General features: G+C 35.9%; 2 protein-coding genes across 9 annotated transcripts in view; both read left to right on the top strand.

Moving 5' to 3' along the window:
* Nucleotides 1–8,460, top strand: part of Spri (Src homology 2 domain-containing protein sprint) — a 67,639-nt gene extending 59,179 nt beyond the window's left edge. For 7 of the 8 annotated variants that reach the window (XM_070667496.1, XM_070667497.1, XM_070667498.1 and 4 more), the window contains 13 exons: nt 727–911; nt 1,054–1,229; nt 1,355–1,453; nt 1,586–2,166; nt 2,325–2,973; nt 3,096–3,578; nt 3,657–3,810; nt 3,977–4,212; nt 4,289–4,755; nt 4,892–5,023; nt 5,159–5,401; nt 5,619–5,811; nt 5,897–8,460. In XM_070667496.1, coding sequence (XP_070523597.1) covers nt 727–911; nt 1,054–1,229; nt 1,355–1,453; nt 1,586–2,166; nt 2,325–2,973; nt 3,096–3,578; nt 3,657–3,810; nt 3,977–4,212; nt 4,289–4,755; nt 4,892–5,023; nt 5,159–5,401; nt 5,619–5,811; nt 5,897–6,000 — 3,702 coding nt within the window. In that variant the 3' untranslated portion in view covers nt 6,001–8,460. The remainder of the gene's footprint in view (nt 1–726; nt 912–1,053; nt 1,230–1,354; nt 1,454–1,585; nt 2,167–2,324; nt 2,974–3,095; nt 3,579–3,656; nt 3,811–3,976; nt 4,213–4,288; nt 4,756–4,891; nt 5,024–5,158; nt 5,402–5,618; nt 5,812–5,896) is intronic. The other variant, XM_070667499.1, reaches the window with a different exon arrangement.
* A 237-nt stretch (nt 8,461–8,697) lies between these two features.
* On the top strand, nt 8,698–12,283 carry LOC139108876 (adenylate kinase isoenzyme 1). The gene is made up of 2 exons (XM_070667526.1): nt 8,698–9,276; nt 9,426–12,283. Exons 1-2 carry the CDS (start codon nt 9,057–9,059, stop codon nt 9,980–9,982), a joined length of 777 nt encoding a protein of 258 aa, XP_070523627.1. The 5' UTR covers nt 8,698–9,056; the 3' UTR covers nt 9,983–12,283.
* Nucleotides 12,284–12,495: the final 212 nt, after the last annotated feature.

A 12,495-nucleotide genomic window follows, 5' to 3' on the forward strand; every position in this document is an offset into this window, starting at 1 on the left:
AAGGACGTATATTTTACAAATATTTTTTACTGTTTAATTAAATTTTGATTGCGTTATAAAGGTCGGATGGGAAAGTGAAATAATAACTACAAATATTGTAAAATAGACTTTTTATTCGGTGGTTTGGCGAAAGAATCGATTAAGACGTAACAGTAAAATGATTACCGTCTTCTTTCCACGCCTACGTTCTTTTTCTCATTTTGCAACGTTCTGTAATAACGCGCGAAGCACTACACTGTAATCAGCGCGAAAATGACGGCGGGCGAGCGACGGGGATCGTTCTTTTGCCATTGTTTCTCCCAACGGGTCATTGTTTTGCACCTTTGTTAATCGTCCTCCGTCATTTCCATTCCTTCAAAATCCTCTCGCAGTCCTATTTTTGCTTCGAACGAATTGCACTATCCAAAGGACAATATGCCACGCAATTCCTTTTCACGAATGAAACGAAATTCCTTTCGTTTCTCCGCATTCGGATGCGCTACAATAATCGTGGTACAATCTTTTGTCATAAATTTTTGAACCGTCATTGAAAAGATTAATATTAACGTAGCAGCAATTAATTAATTTAATATTATAAAACAAAATAATTAATCTTTTTTTTTTTCTGTATTCACATTGCTAGTTAATTTTTTATACATGTATTGCAATTATTGACAATTTTCGAATATTATATTTTATACGTACGTTTTAAAATATTTAAATATTATAAATATCTTTCGATTACAGAACTTTGTGGTGCGGCAATCGAGTCAGAGCGATACAATGGCTCTTTCAGTGAGATTACCTGCCGGGAAGGGACCCTACATCGAGCATTACCTGATTCAGGCCAACAAGGGCAAGTTGAGCTTGGAAACGAGCGAGAACAGGTTCGACAATATCCCTTCGCTGATTGCTCACTACTCACAGTGCTGGTAAGTCCTTTTTTTTTTTTTTTTTTTCTCTTTAACTATATATGATTATTGATTATTTAATTATTTTCTAAATTTATCAATTAGTACTAATACATCCTTACATTTAAATAATCACGATTGACCTATTTTTATTTAAAAACAGTGATGAACTGCCAGTGCAATTGACTCTGCCAAGAGCAATGCGAGACGCGAAAAATAGGCAGCAGTTGTCGTCACTAGCGTTGCTGGGTCAAGAATTTTGGCGATACCCGATGGCGAATCCGAAACCACCGGAAAGCAGCAGCAGTAATACCTCTAGTCTGAGTAGTTTCCATGGAGGTACGTTTTTTAAATAATTTTTACGCAAAAGATATTTCAAATAAATTGTTGATTGAAAATTATTGATTTTTAATAAATGAATGCGTTATCTTTGACATGTTTAAAATATAATTTATTTTTTGCAGGTAATAATAATAATCATATTAATAATAATAATAACGTGGACACGCCGACTACGGAGAGTATAGTGCTTAATTTAGCCCCAATATCTTCTCATAATACACGTAAGATATTTATTATTTCATTTTTACGTTACATTTTTTTTAGTTATAGTTTAGGAATTTTAATAAAACATGTATTAATTTAAGTTAAATGACTTCTTAGTTTTTTAAATAATAAATTTGTACTTTGTTTAGACACTCCTTCTCCAACGAATACCGTTAACGCGAACACTTCGACATTTGTGTCGTCGTTGCCGCGTCAACCTCGTCCAACTCCACCCAACACTTTGAATTTGACAACTTTCAACGAACCTCTGAGTGATGCCAAAAGGGATCGGATCTCGTCACCAAGCGACAAGCTCTCTCACAAATTGATCTCGCCAAATCTCGTGCAAAGCGTGCGATGCCCTTCGCCCGTGGTACATAATGTTGAAAACAACATTCTGAGCCCTATTCAGGATATGAGAAGTTTCGACACTTTAAAGAACGGTCTGGACACACCGAAATTGACCCCTGTTGAGTTCACCAAGAGTTCAGGAAAGTTTATGTCGGTCTCGAATTTTCATCAGAACAATCAGTCGTGTACCACATCTCCAGAATTGTCGGATAATAGAAGTATCATCGCCGAAAATCAAGGAACTAGACAAAATGTAAAGACTCCGCCACCCCCGCCACCAAGATGGGCCAAGCCTGGCATCAATCAGAATCAGAATAATTTTACTGTGACTACGACCGTGACGTTCAACGTAAACCAGAGCAACGTAAATTCTTCGCAGGTAAAATTTTTTTAAGTACTGTGTTCTTTTTAAATTTTTTTATTATCTTATTTTCTAATAAATTAAAAAATTTTTAATGTAATTAATTTAATCGCAACTCTTTACTACCATTGAAATAATTGTAATGTTTTTTTATTTCTTTCTTTTTTTGTCAACAGCAAAACACTCCGTCGGATCCGAATTCGTCACTGCTGAGTCCTCAATCTAATAAATCTCTCAATTCCAACTTTTCCATTAAATCACCCCTTTCATCTATCACCCCGGTCGTATCCCCTACCTCAAAACTATTCTCGAAGACTCCTAATATGCTCTCTCCAAATACTCCTTCTAGTACTAGTAAATCAAAAAGACGACGTGATCGTGAGAATCGAAAAAACTCGCAACATTATCAAGAGTCTGATATTTTGGAGTCATATTATCGTAGCTCACCAGCGGATAAGATTTCCGATTACGAAGATATTTGGAATACTACTGACCAATCGACTCAGTCAACTTGGAACGACAGGTTAAAAGATAACAGTAACAGGGTCGCTAACACCCCGCAAGATTGTATGAAAAGTTCTAACGACCACGTGATGAGTCCTAAAGAATCCGAAAAGAGTCTTGTTAATGAAAGATTGCCAGCTGGGGAACAGATGGTTCTCAAGCACGATAAGTTTATCTTAAAGAGCGATAAAATGGGATACAAAGAAATGATGAGTCCAGAATTTAGTAGTTTCAAGCCTGTTCTTGACGTAAAGAGTCCTAACCAGAGTTCGCCGGAAGAAATTAGCATGGGAAAGAGGCCCGATTTGCTGTCTAGAGTTTGTAAGTGTTTATTAAATTATTATATAAATAGCATTCTGTACATATAACAATTTATTATTAAAATTAAATAAGTTCTAAATATTTTTTACAAAGATTTTAAAAGTAAAATATTTTTTTTGCAGGCAGCGCCAATTCATTGAACAGCCCGAACGTAGTAACACCTCCAAGAAATAAATTAGGCCTCGTTTTAGCGAAATCGGAAAGCAATAGCCCCCAAACACCTGAATCTAAACAAAGTAGTCCCTTTTATGCGGAACCTGCTGATGCAATTGTTCAAAATGCAATTATTATTCCGAGAAGACGGCAAACTAAACATAATCCGGCGATGAATAAGTATCGGCATAGTGAACCAGGTTGGTTACAAACTCCAACGGGAAATAATGCTAATCAATTGCATCCTATTGATTGTTGGGAAGAGCCATCGGAGGAGACAGAGGACAAAACGCCATTAATCTCATCGTCAGTCGACAATTTGGCGAAAAGATTAGCTCAAACTAAGGAGACGAAGAAGATTCCTCGGGCAAAGCCCGTTCAACCACCGAAGATAAGAACCAAAGCATTTAACGACACTTCTTGGACCGTAGATTCTAGTTGGGAGTTTATCGGTACGTTCCACATATAGAAAATTATATTAATGTAAAAGAGTGAATTACTAGATAACATTTTTTTATTCTTTAAAATAGGTAACGAAGCCGAGGAGCCAGATTGCGAACCGGATTACGACTGTGATGCTGATTACGACGGTGATAATATTGCAAGGAAATTTCCCGGTGATGAAGAATGCGATAGAAACATTATTGGAAACACCATAACTGTTCAGAATATTATTTTACAACGGTAAGTTTTCTAACAGAAACAACATAATGACATTAATACAACAAAAATTAAAAAAAAAATTAGGTGATTGAAATTTTTTTAAACGATTAATTTTTTTATATTGCTAGTAGGAAATTTAAATATATAATAAAAAACATTGCATTGAATGCTTGAAATTATTTTATAGGTATCCAGAACTGCTGAAATCGCCAGATACTTGCGAATCGTTATATAGCGATCGGAACTCGTCGTATGACAATGTAGAAAAAAGAAATGTAGAACGTGGGGACACTCCGGACTCGCGAAAGAATCGCACGTATGATCCTTCCGAGTGGGAAACTATGCTAGACACAGACATGGAAAGTGATGTAGAAAGACTCAAACGAAACAAGAGTTTTAAGGAACGACTAGATCCTCTGTTATGTAAGTTTTAATTATTTATTAACAGTTTATAAATATAATTAATTAAAAAATTATATATAAATTATTTTTTTTACAGCACCGCCACGAGTTCAAGCGATTGCGAAGAATCGTGACTTGCTTAACGGGACTGGAGCGGCTATTAGAGCTTACGCTCTTCAACTTGCGGCAGACAAAACTACAACTTTCTCGCAAAACATTGACAATTTTATTCAATGCACGCGAGAGGGCAAGGAAGCGATGCCGCATATCGTAATGCGTAATATGCGTCAATTCATGTCAGGGATGAAAAATTATTTGGTAAAACACGGCGAACGCGGATTCGAGAGGGAGGTGGAAAAGGAACGACTAAAACTACGTCCGAACGAGTTTCTTAATCTTGACGCCATTCTCGAGGACGTGATGATGGGCCTCGTGGTTAGGCCTCTTCGGGAACACGTGTGCCGGTTATTTATTGAACATTATTTCGCTACTGGTGCATTGCAAACTTTGGCGGAGAACATTCAGCATGCCCAAGGCAAAACCATTCACGATCTTGGTGTCCAGGTAAATAGATTTATCTAATATGTAAATATGTAATACGTAATAAAATTAATAAAATAGTTTTACGAAAGTTATAAAGTTTATTAAGGAAGAATTGAAATTTGTCGCATCTAAATTCTAATTGTTTTTTTGTGTACAGTCAAAAATTATACCCCCTTCAGAAGAGAGTCTGGAGCGTATTCTCAAATGCATCGAGCGATTGCAGAAAGCTGATTCTCCACTTGAAAAATTAGAACACTTATTAGCAGCCATCTCAACTATTTTTAATTCTGTAAGTTTTTTTGAAACCTTTCTCAAATTACCACTTGTATTATTTAAATAAGTAATCCAAAATAAACGAAAGAAATTTAGTGTAATAAAATTAATAGTAATTACTTTGCAGAGATTTTAAATATTTATTTTGTAGGTAAAACAAGCTAATTTGGGAAGACATGTTGCGCTAGGCGCTGATGATCTTTTACCGTTGGTAATTTGGGTTTTGGTACGCGGTAAAGTGGTGGACGCTGAGATCGAAGCCGAATACATGTGGGGTCTGCTGCATGCTTCTCTTTTGAGTGGCGAAGGCGGATATTATTTGACAACGTTATCAAGTGCTGTACATGTTTTAAAGACCTTCAAGTCCAGTCAAAGCACCGTGTCTACATTAAACGTAAGGAATAAATATTTCTAATTATCGTATATCTTTCAAACTGTATCAAGTTTACATTAATTAGCAATGATGTTCTTGGCAAGAATCTTTAGCACTCACTTTTATTTTTAAATATAGTATACGTTTGCGATTGCGAGTGAAGCAGACCGAAAATACTGGAAAAGAGACAATCGCGAAAAAAGTGGGACAGTCAATTAATTTTTTTTCTCGTTTTTAGGGATGTGGAACGCCGGATTGCTCGTCTGTATTGCGGATTTTGGTACCGGATGAACTACATGGTTCCTTAAATACTAGAACACTTCCAGTGCGACCCAACATGAATACTAGAGAAATCTGTCGCATCCTTGCGCATAAGATCAGATGCACAAATCCTCAGGACTACGGGCTTTTTAAATTGGTGCAAGGGGAAGGTAAACGCATTTAATATAAAAATTATATTTTTTTTATAAGTAATATATTTGGAAATATTATATGTGTTACTTATAAACATTTTAGAAACGTTACTCGGAGATCACGAATGCCCACAAGAACTCTCTCACTGCCTTTTCGCCTACAAGCGAATTGATGCCAAGATAGCATGGCCCAAGACCAGTTCTTAAGAGAGAGTAGTAAAATATTTTACTAATTTAAAGGTAACTTTTAGATATCTTTGTCGTAAATCGCGCTTTTTCAAGATATCAATATTATATCTTGAAAATACATGGAAATTTATTAAAAAATATATTTTTTCTACCAAAACATCTCTTTCAAGATTTTAGATATCGAACGATTCAATATTGTCTACGTATTTCAAAACTTTTGTTATAAGTATCTCGATAGAAATCTTTTCAACACTGCCATTTTTAGGACTCGATTATCGTAAAAAATTAAGTGTAGTGAAATGAAAATTTTTGTTACTTGTGCAAGTAATGTGGGTACTTAATTGCAAAGAAGAATTAAGTAATTATAATTAAAATGGTTGTAAGGAAAAAAAAAACTTAAATAAGTTTCGTAAAAATTGTCCGATTGATATAAAATGACTGGTATTGTAAAGTATTACAATATCATGTACAATTGTTAATTTTTTTTATATTTTAACCCTCAGCAGATAAATAGTTTAATTTTTGATTTTAGAATATAAAAATGAATAATAAAATATTAAACTCCGCATACAAGTTAGCATAATAAGTAGTATTAAGGTTTTCTTAAGATCGAATATTTATATATAATTAATAAATAATAACGTAACTTATTCTCTTTTAATTAATCTTCTACTTCTATTTTTTCTAACGAGATTGCGTTAAACATTAAAAAGCTAATACCAAAAACTTTTTTTTATAAAAATATATAACTTGTGCCGTCTTTTATATATAATGTTTTATTGTAATCTTTTTATTTATTATTTAACGAAATGTTGTAAAATTTACGATTTGTACTGAGGGTTAATATATTTTATTAAAACGAATACATTTAAAAAACGCATTGTGCATGTGCGATAGTGTTCGCGATTAAGTGTCTACTTATCGGTTGACTTGACGGAATTGATCACTGATTAAACTGTATTGTGAAAAGAGGAAGAGAAAAAAAACATGTAATCGTGTGTGCGATTAATCTCGAAATGCGTACACCATTTACAATCGCACGCAGAATTCGCGCTAGCGCGCGTGCATATTTGCACGACACACTCGTGCATACACGTATACACACGCACACACACGATGTATCGTGAAATCGTATTGTATGTATTTACTCAGTATTCTATGTCTGTGGACATCTGCAATAAAAAAAGGAAGGGCAATACTTGATAACGGCTCTATCCTGAGAAAATAAATTAGAATAGGTTTGTTCTTTCAGGAACATACCTTACAAGAATGTCCAGAGAACATTCAGAGTTAGAGAGAGAGAAAAAAAGAATTGTAAAAATTTATTTTATGATTTATAATTAAAAATCTATTTTACTTTTTTGTAATATTACGTAGAAGAAAAGTTAAATTTTCTTAATTAATGTTTCAAAGTTTTATTTTGTTAAGTTAATGAATTAGCATTTGCTTTAAGTTAAGAAAGGCATTCGTAATATATTGGCATATATACAATCATAATGATAATGAGACGATGTTCTCTGGGCACAAGGCTTTGCGAGTATTATATTACACATCTATATATATATATGTAATAATTAAATGCATATATATAGAGAGAATAATACACAAGGGTTTTCCTTTAATTTAGATATATAAAATGCCCAAATTGCTATACGTTTTCTATAATATCGAGTGACAAACATGATTAACGAGAGAACCCTTTCTCTTGCGCGTGAAGGTTTAGAATAGAAAACAAAGAAGACTAGCTTAGACGTTCTATTTTAAGTACTTTCTATGAAACGAAAATATCGCAAATTCTGCTAAGCTAAACGATCTATATTCTTAGGCGAATTATTTGTGTATTTATTACTACAAGTTGTAGACGAATTTCAATTACCACTTTTCACATGTGATCCCTTCCATTTTGCTTTTTCTTTTCTCGCGAAAGAATTTGCTAGGCTGATTTTTAAATCTAGAAGGCTGTGTATAACTCGTGTGTCAAGAACGTTGTGAGATAAATTAATGATAATACATAATGCAATAATGTAACCAGCGGTATAAAATTAAATAGTATAAATAAATATTGATTATTTTTTAAATTTGCAAAACGTCGTCGGGGGTCTTAAAAATCTTACGAAAATAATATTAAAAATATTTTACTAAAGTGAAACGTACAAATCAGCCTTGCATTCTTTTACTGTTTTTCGTTTGCACTTTACGCACTCGTTACGCATGTAATAATAATTCACGATCTATGAATGTATATTTCTTCGCATAATTTATTAAACGCGTTTTTACTATCTATATAATGTATCGTGATCTTTGCGTAGTGACGTGCTTTCGTTCTTTTTCTATATAATGATTAACGCGGATTTTAATGTCGATATTGCATCTAATGTGCTAGTCAAGCCGATATAAATCGGAAAGGTTTATTAAAAATTATACTTAAGTAAATAACTTTTTATTTGTTAAATAAATATGTACCATTAATTAATTACATACTTGTCGTAAGTGATTATTATTATGATTATCATTGTAATATGTAAGTCTATGCTCAATAAACACTTTTCTATTATTCAAATAGGAAGCGAGGAAACTCAAAGTGAAGTATTCGCCTGTCTTTCGGACTGATGCTGGAATAAATGTCACGCTCCCTATTTAAAAAGAAATTGTAAAAATTTTTTAATGTACTAAGTATCAGAGAAATAGACTGAATTTTCATCGAGGCTTAATTAAAATCTGGTCGAAGACGAATCAGCCAGAGTTGAGTTGGATCGCGCATTTTGTTATGTTAAATTAATTCTCAATTTATATAACTTTATATTATTTTATTTTAGTATTTTTAAATTTGCATTTATACTACTGAAATCGACGACTATCTGACTATACGATGGCACGTTCGCTCGTACTACTGATCGTCGAAACTTAGTTCTGTAAGAGACCGTCACGAGCCGCCACCGTTACTTTTTGACAGTATCAATCGCAAGAGTCAACGCATCACCGTTAAATAAAGCAAGATTACATATTAACAACGTTAAGTTAAACAGTATGTGACTTTTATTTGCGTGACTTTACTCGAAAGAAAAGAACATCGAATGAATCAGGTATTAATTATTATTTTTCAAGCGGTTTCAAGCAGCGAAAGCCGCACGCAGAAAACGAGCGCGCAGAAGACGAAGATGGGTTTGAGCTGCGTGCATCCCGTCGATCCTTTGCATGCCGAGATACCGAGAAGCGTTCAAATCGATGCCTCTTCGATCAGGCAATCAAGCCTGCCGATTATTTTTCTAATCGGAGGCCCGGGAGCAGGAAGAGGTTCGTTGATAATTTATTTGCAACATAAGTAAAATTGTAAATTCTTTTTGCCACTGAGATACGATAAAGTAAGATTTGAATATAACCCTTCGGTCTTTGAACGGAAGTTTTCGGATTTCGAAGTAATTTTAATTTTTTTTTTCTTGCAGCCACACAAGCTGCACGGGTCGCGGATCATTACGGCTTCTGCGCTATCGTTAGCAGAGATTTATTGCGTAGCGAAGTGAGCACGGGCTCGCAGCGAGGTGTTATCGTGGCGTACTTGATGTCCGAGGGTAAGCTAGTTCCCTCGGACGTCATGGTAGAGCTGATCAAGACGCGGATGCTGGATAAGTTGGGCGGCACGCGAGGTTTCCTGCTGAGCGGCTTTCCGAGGGAGAAGCTGCAGTGCCAGAATTTCAACCAGCAGATCCGACCGCCGGATCTCGTCCTGTATTTGTACGTCAGGAACTCGGTGCTGATGGACCGAATCCTAGCCAGAACCGTCACCTCCACCGAGAGGCAAGATCGTAGCTTCGACGAAAATTGGAAGCGAATAAAGAACCACCGCCGAATGATCAAGCCTATCCTTAGATATTACAAGAAACAGCTGGTGGTCATCGACGGCGAAAAGAACGAGACAGAGGTATTTCAAGACATTTGCTGCGCGATTGATAATCTCGTTGATAAACTTTCCAAGCTACCGAGTACAAGTAAAAGCGGATAATTAGAATTTGTTAATATAGGCGACAGTTTAAACGGAAATAAGTAACGTATCGTGCTATTATTAGTTGGCTGATAAAATTTTGCATTGTGTTGTAAAAATAAATTTGCCTTTTTTACGTTGATCAACTATGCTGCGTACTTAGAGAAAGGTATATAATAATTATGCATACATCCAAAAAATATAATTAATATTTTAATTACGTAATATAATAATTACAAGAATAATAGAACTGAGTAAAAAAAATTATTATATTTATAGCCGAATGGTTTAATTGTAGAAAATTATTTTTGAAAATCAGCGAAAGATAAATTCAAATGGGAGCTTTTATTACTGAAAAGATTGCACTCGCTCTTATTCACCAGCGGCAAGTTATCATTACTTGATATACGTAAGAATGCGCGAGTTATTTAATTTACAATAACATATTAATAAATTATACGTGCATTAAATTACGTAACATTTTTTGTAAAAATCACACAGGATATCTCGCGCAAATTACATTATCGATTCCGTGTGAAAGACGATGATAAAATAGTATCTCGAATTCAAATCTAATTCAAAGGTATAAAATTAAAGAATATTAATTAATTAAAAATATTTTTTTTAATGTCATGAAGAATAAGAACATATTACTCTCAAAGGAAAAAAAAAAAAGAAAATGATATTTAATCTTAATGACATAAATCTCGTTGTTAAAAATAATATCAGTTACAGGGAATTTTTATCTCCACCGTAGCTTTTAAAAATATAATCCCTTTTCTTTTCATTACTACGGCTTTTTTTAGTATGTTTTTTTATACGGCAAACCCCACTGTTAAATATCATTATTATATCGAAGGTCATAATTTTTTTTATCAAGCAGAACGTGACGCAACCACACATTGTCGTATTACGTACATCGCTGTCGCCCGCGCGTGTGCGAGTATTTGTGGTAAAAAACTTTTTTTTTTCTGAGAACTCACATAAGGCTCCCATATGTATGTATGCATGTATATATATATCTTTGTCACACATGCATGAAAATAACGCTCGTCTAAAGAAAATTGCACAAAAGACGCGCTAAGAAAGCAGAGGCGTGTAAATTTGCGGGGTGATGCTTGAGATGTGCGCACCGATCGGAGCATCCCCTTTGAGGTATTCATCGAGGGAGGAAAAGCGACTTCCTCTCTGGTGCTCGTTCTACTTTCTAACGTGGCATTAAACGAGGCGAACGAGAGTTTGATGGATGTCTCGCAAATACTCGGTTTCTAAGAAATTGATCGTAATCGTGTCCTCAAAAACTTTAATCCTCCGGTAAGGATTACGTAAAATCTGCGATTATACATGCGTCGCCCGTTTCGAAAGAATCACGGGAGTCCACGAGAATTTTAATGCGATTGTAATAAAGCTTGCGCAACGTTCACGCTGCGAGAAAAAAAAAAGAAAGAAAGAAAAAAAAAAGATAAATTGGTCTTGAGCTGAAAATGTTACTCTCATAAATTAGCAAAACAATTATTACCTTTATTTAAATACGCATTTTAATCCAAAAATACTTTTTTTTTAATAAAAAAAAAAATTTGTTTTAGATAAAGACTTAATTAAACTTAACGCGATCATTCTTTCGACGATGTAAGAAAATAATTATTTAACTCGGGACTAATTTATTTTTAGTGCACGGTAATTTATTGCGCGACGAAGGACTGATTTTTAAACGAGCCAGAAATGAATATCGATGGCGAGTTTAAAATCTAATTAAATTTTAATTCGCATCGTGCAATGTTCGCGGTGCGTCACGCGTGCCTGCGGCGTTTACAAAAGGCCGGGGTGTAATATTAAGTATAATTTTATCGTTAGCTATGCGTATAACATCTCTTACAACATTTGAATGATTGATTACCGTCACTGTGCCGCTTCTATGATCACACGTATGCATGTATGTGCACGCAAATCGAACCGCATCTTGTCTATACGCGCATTCCTATGTACCAGAGCGCGTGTACACTCCGTTTCTCAATCCTCGCAGAGCTTCGTACCCCTTTCATCCCTACGGGCTGCGGTTGTCTGGGTGCGCGGATGAGCACACCGACGCAGCCTCGACTGCTCCGCGTTCGCGATCCCTTCTACCCCTGCGTCGCGGGTGGCACGGAGGGTGGTTGGCAGCGTTTATGAGGCCGCGGGTCCGAAATTGAAAGGCATCCAGCTTCGCGAGGAGGGGTCGCGCGGGGGTAAGGGGCGCGCAGCAGTCACCGACAAGCGAAAGAGCGTATCAGAGGGTAATCCTATTGGTGGACGCCGGCGTCGCGACGTCCCGGCGTCATTGGTCCACCCGCGATCCGCGGGGCGTGGCGACGCCGGCCTGGTGGGGTTGTCGCAACCCTGGCAACGATTACCAGAAGGCAGCCAGGGGTTCGCGCGACGGCAGGAATCCAGCATGGCGGCGACCCGGCAACCCCTAGACATCGTCGCCGAGCGGCTCATCCACCACAACCACAGACGTCGCCACCACAACGACGCCCGGCGTCGCCCGTTACCGA

Source organism: Cardiocondyla obscurior, linkage group LG16 (assembly GCF_019399895.1).
Source record: "Cardiocondyla obscurior isolate alpha-2009 linkage group LG16, Cobs3.1, whole genome shotgun sequence".
In the NCBI taxonomy this organism is placed as follows: Eukaryota; Metazoa; Arthropoda; class Insecta; order Hymenoptera; family Formicidae; genus Cardiocondyla; species Cardiocondyla obscurior.